Consider the following 13543-nt stretch of genomic DNA (forward strand, 5'->3'; position numbering starts at 1 on the left):
AAATGCATATTGAAAACAAGGAGAACAGATGTACTCTAAAATTAAGTTAAGAAGTGAGATTGTCAATGAAATTTTTCACTGTGTGGTCTGACAAAAGTTGGGAATTCTGAAGTCCACAAAAAAAGATGAATGTGACAGTTTTGATTATGATGAACAGACAACAAGTTTGTGAAGTTAAGCTGAAGCTTGTGGAAGAGACCCTGTTAGCTGCAGAGAAAAGATAGGCTTGGTTCAGTTGAGATGAATGCAAACAGCAGGATTAAAAACATCTATAAAATGAGAGAATGGAAAGATGCTTGTGGAAAGTTGTACTGATGTAAAAGAGAAAGCAGCTTCTGTGTGACACAAAACTGTGGAATAGTTTTGTTGGTTCTTTTTGAAAGACGGCTTTTTCAGAATTGAGGGTAGATACTGTACCAGGAGGAATAGTTACCATTCTCAGAGGGAAGAAGAGGAGAGAATGAATTTGTGTGTGCAGGTTAATGTATTTCTGCCACATAACAGAGCCAGCTCTTGGGCTAAAGGCAATAGATGTTGGAAATGTCAGTGCTGGAAAAAAAAATTTAAGTTTTCACAACTCACGGTTTGCATCAGTGCTTGTAAATCATAAAAGTGACCCATTTCACAGTCCATAACTTTTGCAGGCAGATGGGGCATTTTTGGTAGAAGTTAAGAACCCTAAACTGACGTAGATTGTCTCTGTTGCTCACTGTCTTTTGTAGACAGGTAGAAATATTGTTTCTGAGCAATCACACTACTGGTTTGCAGGTCTATGAAAATTTTTGGTTCATCTAGCAAGCAGGTAAAGAGCGGAAAAGGGGAATGCAGACAAAGCCTTCTCCTGCCTTGAAATAAAGAAGGAGCAATTTACAACTAAAATCTATTCCTCATGTCTTTTTCCTGTGTACCTTTATCATCTTGATACATTCAGTCAAAGCAGCAGGGAAGATTTCAGGATGTAAAGAGACTCAGTAACTCAATCTTCTCAAAGGAGAGCATCATCACTCATTTACTATGATTTCTGATACAGTTTGAGGATGAAATGTGTTAAGTAAAATTCAGCCAAGTCTCATTCCATACCATGCTCTTAGGCACTACCACAGAGCACTGTCAGAATACTGTATTTAGGTTTATAACATATGAACATAGATTTATATGTATTTATACACGCATATATGTCACAGAGACAAAAGCACACAAAAAATACACAAACCAATTTAAAGAACCTTTTTTTAAATATACTTCAGAAGATTTGTGTGAATGTAAACATTGGGGAAACTTGTGCAGCAGAAGTCACTGGAGGCACTTACATTTTGACCTCTTAAATTAAACTATGCAGGATTACATCTTTCACTGGAAATGAAAAGGATGTTTAACAAATTGTGGAATTTTGATTACTGCTTCTTAGCCTAACACAAAAGATGCTATAAATTGCCTAACAGATTTGTGCATGAGACATATTATATGACACCACACTACTGAGTTCCACCATTTAATGAATGGCTACCTATTAAAAATTTTTATAGGCAAACCAGGAATCTCTTGCCATGTAGCCTTAATGGAGGGAAATAATAAGGAAATCATCAGTTTACATATATGAAAGCAATAGTTTCTATATATTCTTAATGGCATCTGTATGGTTAACAATGCTGATAACCTATTAAACCCCATTAAAATCTTTGAGTGTTGTGTAAGACAGAGAACTCTGTAAGAAATAAGGCACAAAATATCCTTCTGCACATCCAGCTGTAACAACTTCCACATTTCTACATTCACTCTGACTATAACCTCATGTTGACAGTGTGAAAATAGAGTGTACAGCTGCTCTGATAATAACCATATTCTCAGAACGCTGTAGACAGCTTTAATAATGTTTCACTGTGTTCCACTGACCTTCATTTCAACTTAGATTTAATGCAGCTATAGTTTAAACAGATTAAAAGGTTCATATAGTTTAAGAATTAACATGTCAGATTAATAAAAACACATTGTAAGGTGCCCATCTGTGAGCATCTTCCATTCTTTTCGCTGATACAGATTATGTTTATTTTGTACAGAGCATTAGAATAAATAACACAGTATAGTACTGTATTACTAATACCTCTTTTTTTTGGTATTAATCTGTGCTTAAGTGCCAAATGTTGATGCTGTTTAAATGGTCTCTTCCTATGTTTCAATACTGAAGTGCTACAAATGTGAACTGCCCAGCTAATGTCCCAATCCACTGCAATGTAAGTAAGTAAAACGCTGGCATGGACCAGAACATTTTCCAACATAAACCTGAAAAACAGCAAAAACACAAACATGCAAAACAACCTGGTGCTTGGACTTTAGCCACCACAGAAACAGAACTTAAAATACAAATGGGCAGAGAGGAAAATATAGTCACAAATAGATTCCATTTTGATATCTTCTCAGAAGTTCCAGAGTGATTAATTCTAGGTGGCAATCAGGAGAAAAGATTGTATTGTACCAGTCAAAGACACTGGACAGTTCCTGCCAGCTTCAGAACAGCAAAATCACCTGTATAGTTCAAGCCAGTTTTTTTGTGTCATAATCACATCCATATCCTTTTCAGAGGCAGAATTACCATCCAGTGGATCTCAATTCACAGAACATCACAGTTACACTCACTCCATCTACTCAGTCACCTCTAGAATTAGGTACAATGGTGCATATGTCTGAATTTGTTATGAAACAGTCACTGGGCTTCCTGTTGTAATAGCTTTGTAGTGACTTTTCCTGTTTCATTCTGAAATGGTGTGAGAATCCTTAATTTTCAGTTTATGCTGTCTTTATGGCTGCTTCGGTCTGTATTGTGATTGTTTAGTTCTTGGTTTTTCCATTGAATGCTTGTTCCATTCATGGGCACTGAAGTCACCAAACTCTTAGATTGGGAGCAGCAACAGCAAAGACATGACTGAAAAATAAAGCAAAAATAATAAATAAATAAATGTTAAGACAAATGTCCGAGTTCTATGCAGATTGCCAGCCATATTTCTCATTCAGAAATTACAGATAATTCTGGCCGAAGGGAGTGCTAGCTATATTCAGGGACATTCTTATCCTAGGACATAAATGATTCTTGTGATTGAACATCACAAAGGCAGCAAATTAGGCCCAGCCTGTGCCTCTTATTTACAAAAAACTTTCACAGTATGAAAAGGGAAAATTTTTGACTAAGGTAAATAGATTGATAACTGACAGAATTCAATACATATTGTTAGGTACTGAGCTGATTGTTTTTCCCCTCTTTATCATTATACTTGACAAACTTAGGGAACAGCATGCTGCATGGAAGAGAAAAGAAGAAAAATTCCCCAGCCCATGACTTAGGTGTCTTCTTACATCTTAGAAAAAGACAAATTTGTTTCTGAAAAGGTTCAGAGAACACACTGAGGTGTAACATTTTGCACAGTTAGGAATAGAAGCTGACTTCTTACTTACCATGTGAAACCATTCCCTTAAAATAGTTTGTTAATCTGAAGCAGGCTACAGACAAACAGGTATTCCCCTAAGTCTAATAATTCTTTACATTTTTCTCAGTAGTTTGGATTCTGCCTGTTCTCAGGCTTAAAGCTTAGTGGCCCATCCTTTGTTTTTCATTGCAGATAAAGCTATTTCAGTCTTCCATTTCATTACTTTCTTTACTCTCATGTTTTTGCTTCCTGTGTTGCCTTTAATAAGTGGACAGGGACTTGCAGAGGGACATTGTCACAAGGAAATTATTTTTGCCTTAAAATATGTTTGCATGTGTAGGAACTGGAAAATGCAGGTAGAAGACATAATGCGTATTTAATTGCCAAAGTCAACTCAGGTGCCTGATTTGGTATTCAAGCCTGAAAATTTTAGTCATTAATGAGATTGTTTAATGCAGGCAGCTTGGTGTCATCGAGAGTGGAAAATTTTTATCAGCCAAATTCTATTTCACATGCATGTCACGTGCAGATAAATAGTATTTACAAGAGCATGTCTATCTCAGTTTACACATCTGAGGACTGAGTCAAACTTTTTTATTGGTTTAGTGTTTCAGATAAAGTGGATAGTTTCACTTTCAGCTCGCTAAATGTGCTATGTGAACTGCCAGCTGCTAAACCACACAATTTATATTCTTTCATTCCTCTGCATGCCTCTTCTCCCAGCTGTTAAAAACAGATAACAGCCAAATGGTTCAATACAGTTAGTTAATGGGACTTAAAATCTTATCAAGAGAGGCTTACCTGGAAACAGTTTTTAAACTTCTTGCTCACAAAATACAGAGCTATGGGATTTATACAAGAGTTCATGGTTGCCAGGTTGATGCTGATGTAATCCAAGGGCAGCAAGAAACTAGGCAAGAGGAAGAAAAACATTTAAACAGTTCAGGTACTAAGAAGCATCCATGTTTCTTGTGGTTACAGCCTCTTCCGTCACACAAACTAATTCTCTCTTACATGACTCCCTCAATCTAATCTTGTACCATACTGTGTCTATAATAACCTGTCTCACAGATGTTCAAAAAATCCAGAGCAAAATTATTGAAATGATGACAGACAACATTTGTTGAGATTATGCTACCCCATTAAAACTGAAACCACTGAAAATGGGTGCAGCTAAAAATTAATAAACACCACAGTTGCATTGCACAGTGACATTCCTCACAGAAAGTCTAAGCATGCAGCTTAGAATATTTTTTTCAGTACAAACTATTGGCACAGAAAATTAAGTACCTGAGCAGCTCACATCTGCTGGGGTCTCTTTCATTGTATACCATTTTCTTCAAAATCCGGCTCAGATGGAGAGGGAACCAGCAAAGAGCAAAAATCACAACTAAACAGAAAACTGTCTTGGCAACTTCTCGTCGCTAGATAAAGGAGATAAGAGTGTTTATTGAGTGCCCAGTTCATACTAGCAGGTGATTGTAGTCAGTAATGTTGGCAGCAAGGTCAGTAATATAGGTAAATCATGAAAGTATTCCCAAAGTGAAGCTTCCAGAATACCTGGTGTACTACCCTTTTGTTGTGGGGTTTGTCATGTTCTTGACCCTGGCCATCCTCAACATAATCTGCTTATCACTGAGGCTGGAGCAGCTGGGCACACAGGTATTGGTGTTGCAAGGATATTGTAGGATTCTCTCTGATATATTGTTCTATAAAGGGATACTGCCCAATATCTTGATTTTGCTGTGTGGTCCTTACTATGAGATCCTGATGTTCTCAGGTAAATAGTTCCTCTACAAACATTTTAGGAATGTTAGAGTTACAGCTTCATCTTGTAATACTTAAGAAATAATTGCAATTTAATGGGTATTTTATGTGGCTCTAGAGAGTTACAGATGTTTTACTGGATTTTTGGCAACGCGTACCAGCGGTGTTTGGTAGGCATGAGTTTGATAAACAGAAGCATATGAAGGGGTAAGGATTCCACTATAATGTAACAGTGACGAGCACTGCAAGGCTCCGTCATGACAGAACTTGAAGTCAAATGAGTGATTACAGTCTTTTTAGACTTTGAATATGACTATTATAGTTTCCTCTTTTTAATAATAGCAACTTTTATCAAAATATGAAAAGAATCATGATTAGACATTAATGTAGATAAGGATATAGGGAAGGAAGGAAGAGGAAGGAAGGCAGGCAGGCAAAAGGTGAGAGCTAAAAAGACAAATATTTGTAAATTATGGCATAAAGTCTTCCGGCAGCAGCCAGTCTGAGAAGCTTGGTGGGCATTGCATTTTAGGATGGGAAAGGGTGGATTTCCTCACATTCTAGTACATACCATTCTAGTTCTAATGGGTGGAGTAGCCTGTGTGTGGCCATAGGACACACTGGGTTGCAGTCCCAGGGCCTGATGAGGGAAAAATTGGAGAATCTGCACAAGGGGAGGATTTTTCAGTCAGCCCTGATCTAGAATGAACCAGCAGAGGAGGAACCTCTGTGAGAACTCACTCTGATGCAGAGAAGACTGCTTTAGGGGTTCACATCTGTCCACATGGAAGTTGAAAGAATGGAATTTGAGGGGCTGATGTTAACGCAGAGGCTAAGTTGCGGATTGTTTTAAAAATTTCAGTTAAGCGTTAAGCATCAGCCAGTGCTGCCAAACCAGCAAAGAGACCTGACGGTTCTGTGAGCACCTTTGTTCTGTGATCATCTGCTTGTTCTGTTCTCCTGTTGCTCTTTTCAAAGCAGCTACAGCAGTGGCACTGCAACGGTGCAGTAACCCTGAGAAACAAAATCCACTTTTTTCTAAACTAGGTTATTCTACAATATATAAAAGCAATGCAGTTGCTTTTTATATGAAACTACAGTTACATATCAAAGAGTGCCAAAAGGAGGGAGGATCCATGGAGTCATATCTTTATACAGAAAAAGAAACATTTTTTGGCAAATCTTTGTAATTAAGTTTCAAAGCATTTAGCCAGTAGTGATTTGAGGTTAAAGAAAAGGAAGGCACAACTGTCAAAATCAGAAAGAAAAGGGTTAGTTTCCAGAGCATGTCTTCAATGCCTCCTTATACTATGATTTAGTCTTTTGTTCCAGGTTTAAATGTGAATGCCTTTACATTATAAATAACCCATGTCCTCACTTTCTACTTCTGTAGTTTACTGTATTCAAGTACACTTTGAAATATTTCTAATGTAACCCACAGAGAGAACAATATTTTCAAGCATTGGTGCTTCTAATATATTTACCTGCTTCAGGTGTTCACTGAGAGCAATTCTCAAGTTGCTGTTTCTTCTGTTTAACATTTCACAAGTCATTAGCGTATAAAAGATGGCAGTACATGCCAGTGGCATGCAGAAATAGAAACCAAACAGCCACCAATCCTTTGCATCTTTGTAGAACTGTAGATAAGGAAAATAAAGGAGCAGATATTTTCTTATGATTCAATGCAAAATACCACAGAAAGGTCTTGGAAAAGCATGACAATTGGTACACTGGTATCTCTCTGCTTATAGTTGATCTCTTTCTGATCAACATCAAAATAGGAATTGTGGCGGTGTAAACATTTACACATAGCCTGCCAGTACCTTTGTTGCAATCTGTCCTGGGATAGAATTAATTTTTCTTGGTTGTACTTTCTGAACATTTGTATTCATTCACAAAAACTAGAATACAGCCGCATGAAAACGGCATGCCAAAATGTAGACAGTGTCAGTCTGAGATAACGAATCTTACTAAAAGCCTGTCTCGGGAAATGCCATTTACCTCTACAGCTTCTGTCCTGATGCCAAAAAAGGAAAATTCAAAATGTCTTGTAAGTTTAATCACCTTTTGTTATCAGTGAAAAGGTTGGCAGTTGGTTTGCTTATATATGGGCAGATAGGAGCCACTTCATAAGTGTTTGTCTGATATGTGCAAAGCTTAGGGATGGCTTCCAGTGGTACAGTTACTTTTAACCCCTTGACTGCCATTTCCACCATTTGCCTTTTGTAGCAGGACATTGAGGTATTGCTAGAATAGCAGTACTTTGCCCTGTGTAACTTTTAAGTATTAGCTGTGATGTAAGCAGTGCTGTAAGTTAATACATTTATGTATTGTGGGAAATACTGCATTTGAGGAAACATTTAAAATAGCTCTTTTCTGTAGAGGATCGTGTTTTCAGACTTCAGAAAATACAGTATCTTGGTTTTTAACTTTTAAGCTCAGCCAAAAGTACGCACTGAAATATGGCATTTCAAATACTTCCTGTGTCTAGGTTATTAGTTTAAAAGGGATGTGTCACTCTTTCCCCCAGCTTGTTTGTTCCTAGAGGATGTGCTCTCGTAACATCACAGTTCCCACACCAAATGTCAAAATTCTTATGCCTGAGGATTTTATGAATCCTGTTTGAAAAAGTCAGACTTTTGACATCATGTTTACCTCTAAAACCAAACAGCACTAAACTTGAAAAGATGAAAAAAAAGTTGATACAATTCATATTCTGGTGTTTAATAATGTTACTTTAAAAATCTACTTCAGTTACATTAGAAAGTTGATTTACTCAGAAAAAGGGAATGCTTTTCATTTTTTCCCCTCTGCCCCAACACAGCTGTGTACAGAATTTGCTAGTTTAGATTATGCTGCTGGTTTCTAGGCCACAATCCCATCTCACTCTGGGACACTTTGTTGTGTTGATTAACTCGTTTCCTCCTCCTCATTAGCCTCCTCCCTGAGGAGGGGCTACAGTCTCCTGCATAGCTGCACTATCCTTAGGGGCAGAATTTCCCCCTGTGGGAGCAGAGCTTCTGCCAGCAGAAAACCAGAAAACAATATGCCTCGTATTTGAGGAGTTTGCACTGAGGGCAAATGTAATTACTGCTCCTTCTGCAGAGAAAAGGATTACAAATACATGGAGACAATTATCTTTTCCAAGGCAAATTCCTCCAAGTCAGGCTAGAATCACATTAGCTAGGCAGCACAACAAAATGTGTACTACGTGAACCCATTCCATGTTTACAGGGAAAACTCTGTGTCCTATCAGTGTTCCAGCCTCCAAGAGCATTGCCTGTTGGTCAGGAAAACACACGAAAGGTCTGTGTCACAGCCCTGACCAATACATCACTTCTGGATGAGGAGTTGGCCCCGTGGAGTTATAAAATCTACTCTAAAATGTCTGTAAATGATTAATTGAGGAATCTCAGTTTCACAAAGTTTACATCAAAGCACAGAAATGGGTTGATTAAAGAGAAGTAGACATTCTTTTGTTTGTCTTGAAAGCCCACATGGAACTGGTTTTCTACAGGAAATGTGCATTTTAAACAAGTTTCCTAGTGCACTCAGCCTCTTGGGAACCTGGTCTAGCATGAATCTTTTAAATCTTTCAAAGATAGTTTTGAACATGAATAAGGCTCCTATTAAAAACAAAAGCTAATAATAAATCCTTCCTGAAGTTTAGTAATTGTTTATTGTGGTCTTTGTGGTAGTAAACACTATAGTTAAGGTTAAAATGGTATTTCCACTTTAATCTCATGTTTTTATTTGCTTGCAACACATTGAAACACAAAGCTCTCCAATTTGACTGACCCATCCAACATTTACTCTCACCTTGGACAGAACTGCTGGTTTGTTTCCTTAAAAATCAAAGTGCTGTGGGGAGCTTGGCACTTCTGAATTATACTGAACAAGTAAGAGATACTACTTCCTGCTAGGAAAACAAACCAAGCTATTCTACTTAGAATGTTAAGAACAGAACATAATCAGTAAGTATGCATTAAAGTTAGCATGCCTATGGGAGACCTGAACTATAATGTTTTTGAGAAGAGGGAAAACTATTCTTTTTCTTAGGGAAAGAGGAAGTGGAGGTTGTCCAGCTACATTTGAGGAGAAAAGCAGCCATTATAGAAGGGAAATATTGCTGCAGTGTGTAATTCATAAATCACAGTCTTATAACTACAGTATCTACAGTCTTATAGGCTGTGGAGTTCAGAAACAAAAATATAATAGGCTCTGGGAAATTCTACTCGATCTTTACCTGCATTTCCTCTGAAAAAATAATCACTTCTACTTTTTGTTTTCTAAAATTTCTAGCTCTACTTTATCCTATCCTTCCCAATTCTAGGCCAAGTTATGTTCTGTTCCAATAAAAGAAGCACCAGACATTCAAAAAATAGAAACTTATACTCTATTATGAAAAATTCTAGTCCAGAAAAAAATACAGAGCTTTTCTCAAGACTTAAGACCTGATGCTATCTGCCTTCTCTGCAACAAATCAGAACATTACTCTTTCTTTGCATTACTGGATGAATGGTACCTGGCCTTTCTCTGGATTCAGAAATTTAAAAATTAAGATATTTTCTCATTGCAAGACCAGGTAAAAAGCCATTATGCCCCTATGCAGTAATCTATCGGTTCTGAAGTGACTTCTCACCTGAGCTGCTTTGCAGAAGTTGATGTGGGTACTGACAGCTGTTAATCTGCAGGACCACAGAGGGTGCAAGGTAGGAAACGTGCCAAAGCAGCCTGGTGTGTCTCAAGCACTCCTCTTGCTCTTGATCTCCTATATCTAATTGCAGCTAACACTGCACCTAGCTGGAGGTGTGGGTCTGTCAGCTTTGTAGTCATGATTTCTTGTAAACTAAAGGATTACTTTTTATTTCACTTTAATGAGTGTAGCATGGCCCCACCCTTTTCTTTATGTGCCAAGAGAGGCGACTACTGCGTACAAAAGGATGACTAATCATGCTAAAACCTATGTTTTGACATTTACAAGCTCCAAGGTGTTGTACCTTGAAACTCAAAGCTTTTCAAGGCTCTGGCTACCCTGACCCATCTCTTGATTGTGCTTAAAGCAGGTGTGAATTGCAAATGTCCGTAGTAAGAATCCTCAGTAGCAAAGAAATGAAAATGCTGTAAAGCCCCATTTAACCTCTCTGGTTGAAAGCAGAGACAAGTCTCTGTGAACATAGGATCCTCTTTGCACTAATACACATTAGAATATATTTTGCAGTTTAATGCATGAATAAACTCTATTATCAGCCAGTATCCTAACTGTCTAACTCATGTACTGTGGGTTCCAAAAAAGACAAGACAGGATGTTACTTACCAACATGAAATCGTTTGTAGGATTGAGCATGCAGGTAACATAACTTACATCCTTGTATCTGAAAGATACCATGGCAAAGCCAATTGCTTCTGGGATGGCCAGTATGAAGGACAGAAGCCAAATGGAGAAAATTTCAATAGCAGTGATCATCGGGATTCCAATCCCCTGAACGCGGCTCCAGGACGCGACTGCTCTGTACCTGAAAGAGACAGGGGTTCGTTTCCAGCCCGCAGTTTCCTTCTTAAAAGATCACGGTTCAGTGTCATATGGCAGGTAAAATCCTGAAGCTGACATCTGAGACTTGTATTACTTGTTTTTTCTGCCTACTCCAGGGCCTCTGCCCACTGTCAACTTACCCAGGACATAGCAGGGCACATCAAGGGGTGGAGAGCAGAGGCTGCTCCTGTTCTGCTTCGGTGTGGGACTGGCTGGAATTCTGCTTGGTGGGCTGCACTAATGATTTGTAATTAAAGTATGCAAGGTTCGTGAGGACAGACTACATCTTTCACTAAATAACTGCCATAGCAGAGGATAAAAGCTTCCAGGCACACAGCCATTCTAACAGACACAGAGCATCTATCTCCTTCAGCTACCTCAGCTGTAGCAGCAGTGCTATCCAAAGTGAAGCTGTCAGCTTCCAGGCAATGAAAGACCAAGAAAACACACTCGATGAAGTGAAAATGCGTTTGTTCTGTTTACACTGTTCAATGGACTGAGAAGATCTTTCTCCTCTACTTGTCTCTCCATTTTCAATGAGCTTGTAGAAATTTATTAACTTTGCAACCTCAATCTCTCTGTCAGCTCTGGTCAGAAGGTTGTAAAACTATCCAAAGATGACTGATAGGCATAGAATACAGAGTACAATCCCATCCATAAATTAAATTTTCAGTGGTAGATTTAACTGTTGTCCTACAATGACTGCAGTAAACTACTTAACTCAACATTTCCAACAATTCAGCAAAGACAGAATCAGTGGAAAGACCCAATATTATTTTTTGATCTTGTAATAATCTGAGATTCATTCTAGAGATGTGTCTGTCATTAATGATGTAACAGCTTCTGAACTGCTTATTTTACTTCCTTAAAATAATAGCACCTTCCCATTTGGAATGACAGTGCCACATGGGTATATCATGGCATCTACTGATGAAATAGTCTTCTTTAGTTGAGGATAAAAAAAGTCAAGAAAGGTTCTTTATCTGGTTAAAAAAAAATCAGATTAAGAAGGGAGATACTGGATTTTGAATTTTTGAGATCACAGAATCACTGAGTGAACTAGATTGGAAAAGACCTTTTGAGATCATCAAGTCCGACCAAGATGGGAGGAATGAAGAGCTTCCAATGGGCAAAACATTTTTTGAGGGCTACAGGACCTAGGCTACAGAGATCAGGAAAATTTAGTTATTGAAAGGCTTTCTCAGTCCTGCTTTAACCAATACAGCAACATTGGATTCACACACAAAACATTTCTTCTGATTTCTTGTATCACACCCCCTTTTTAGTTTGGAAGTGTGCTTATTAACTAGATGGAAGACTTGGGAATTCCATCCCCTGTAGCCTCAGTGTTAGGGGAATGACAATGCCTGAATGCAAATCCAGGTTTCAGCCCTTCACATAAACTTCAGCAAGCATTGTTACCCAACACCACTGGAGGTGTCAGGGCCTGGCATGCCATCACCCCTGCAGAAAACAGACTGGAAAGCTTTGCCTTGGTATCTACAGCAGCGTCATGCACGGCCCTGTCACAGGTGTACTACGGACAGGCTCTCAGAGCATCATTTCTACAGAAATGAGCGTATAAATACTTTGAGCATAATAAAGCAAACTACAGCTTGGAATTGCACATTAAAAATAAAAATATCATCTAAAGGCATCCTTATCTTCCAAGAATGTGAAAAAGGAGGGAGGCAGTGATAGAGGAGGTCTCTAAGATTAGAATTCTGAGACCATCAAAACAAATAAAACTATACAGGAGAATTAAGAAAAATATCCAGTATCATACCTTCTCAAATATTCATATATATTCATATTCATTCCTTGTACATCAACAAATATTCATATTAAAATCCAAATTTAATTTTAAATAATTTGTCATACTGTCATATTTCATTTTGCCAAATATCAAATTCTGGTTTTCATCCCCAAATGGAATATTCACAGAAACTTAACCCTTCACACAAATGCTCAAGTAGTTGTGAGCTTTGGAAATTTAACAATCAGTTTAAAGTTTACTTTCTACAGGCTAGCAATTTTACCATCATTTCCATCAGCTGCACAAGGTACTACCCCATCCTTGACTGACTGATGCTCTTAGCAAATGGGCTTGTACACTGTATATATTTTTTTCAAGTAGCAAATGTAAAGTTTGTTTTATGTTACCTCTCTAACTATGTAAGTGACAACCAATTGGTTGCAACTGTGAATCCAATTATTTCCTTTCTTGCATTTTTGTACCAATTCTTTTGAGTTTCATCTGTTTCGCACATGAGGAGATCACTATGCACAGCAGTAAGGTTTTGTGTCCTGTATGTATTTTACTTTTTACAATTCAAATAACTCTCAAATAAGGCATTGTTAGCTGAATAATTTTATTTTCAGCTAAAACATAAGAAGCTGAGTAATTAGATTAGAATTTGCTGAATGTGTATTAACCTGCAATTACTCTGTCTCTTTACTCACTGCTGTGGGAGTGATTTGAAAAATAGTGGTAGTAATAATAATTTTAGTAGTAATAACTTTTCAGGTGGGTGTTCTGTGGATTATATAACATAGAGGATCTTTGTCTAGCCACAGGCTTCCCACAATTAAGAGTGAGAAAGTACTGTAGGGTTTATTTCCCTCATACTTGGCAAACATAGGATGTCTGCCAGGGAGCTGACATAAAATACATGCATAATGCATTGCGTTTAATTTCTCAATCTATTGTCTGTGTGAGATTTGTCTAATTTTCCTTTCTTTCTGTTTATTTCCCTCTTGTCTCAGATGTTCACTTTTTTTCCCCAGGTCACTTTGCTCTCTGTCAGATGTTGTGGCTCCTCTC

General features: G+C 37.9%; 1 protein-coding gene across 1 annotated transcript in view; it reads right to left on the minus strand.

Moving 5' to 3' along the window:
* Positions 1-1072: 1072 nt before the first annotated feature.
* Positions 1073-13543, minus strand: part of EDNRA (endothelin receptor type A) — a 32818-nt gene continuing 20347 nt past the window's right edge. The window contains exons 4-8 of the mRNA XM_066186513.1: positions 10504-10702; positions 6671-6823; positions 4710-4843; positions 4221-4329; positions 1073-2920 (exon numbers count right to left, since the gene is read on the minus strand). Coding sequence (XP_066042610.1) covers positions 2780-2920; positions 4221-4329; positions 4710-4843; positions 6671-6823; positions 10504-10702 — 736 coding nt within the window. The 3' untranslated portion in view covers positions 1073-2779. The remainder of the gene's footprint in view (positions 2921-4220; positions 4330-4709; positions 4844-6670; positions 6824-10503; positions 10703-13543) is intronic.

This window comes from Chamaea fasciata, unplaced genomic scaffold (genome assembly GCF_029207755.1).
Source record: "Chamaea fasciata isolate MVZ Bird 193981 ecotype frontalis unplaced genomic scaffold, bChaFas1.0.hap1 SCAF_6, whole genome shotgun sequence".
Taxonomy (NCBI): Eukaryota; Metazoa; Chordata; class Aves; order Passeriformes; family Sylviidae; genus Chamaea; species Chamaea fasciata.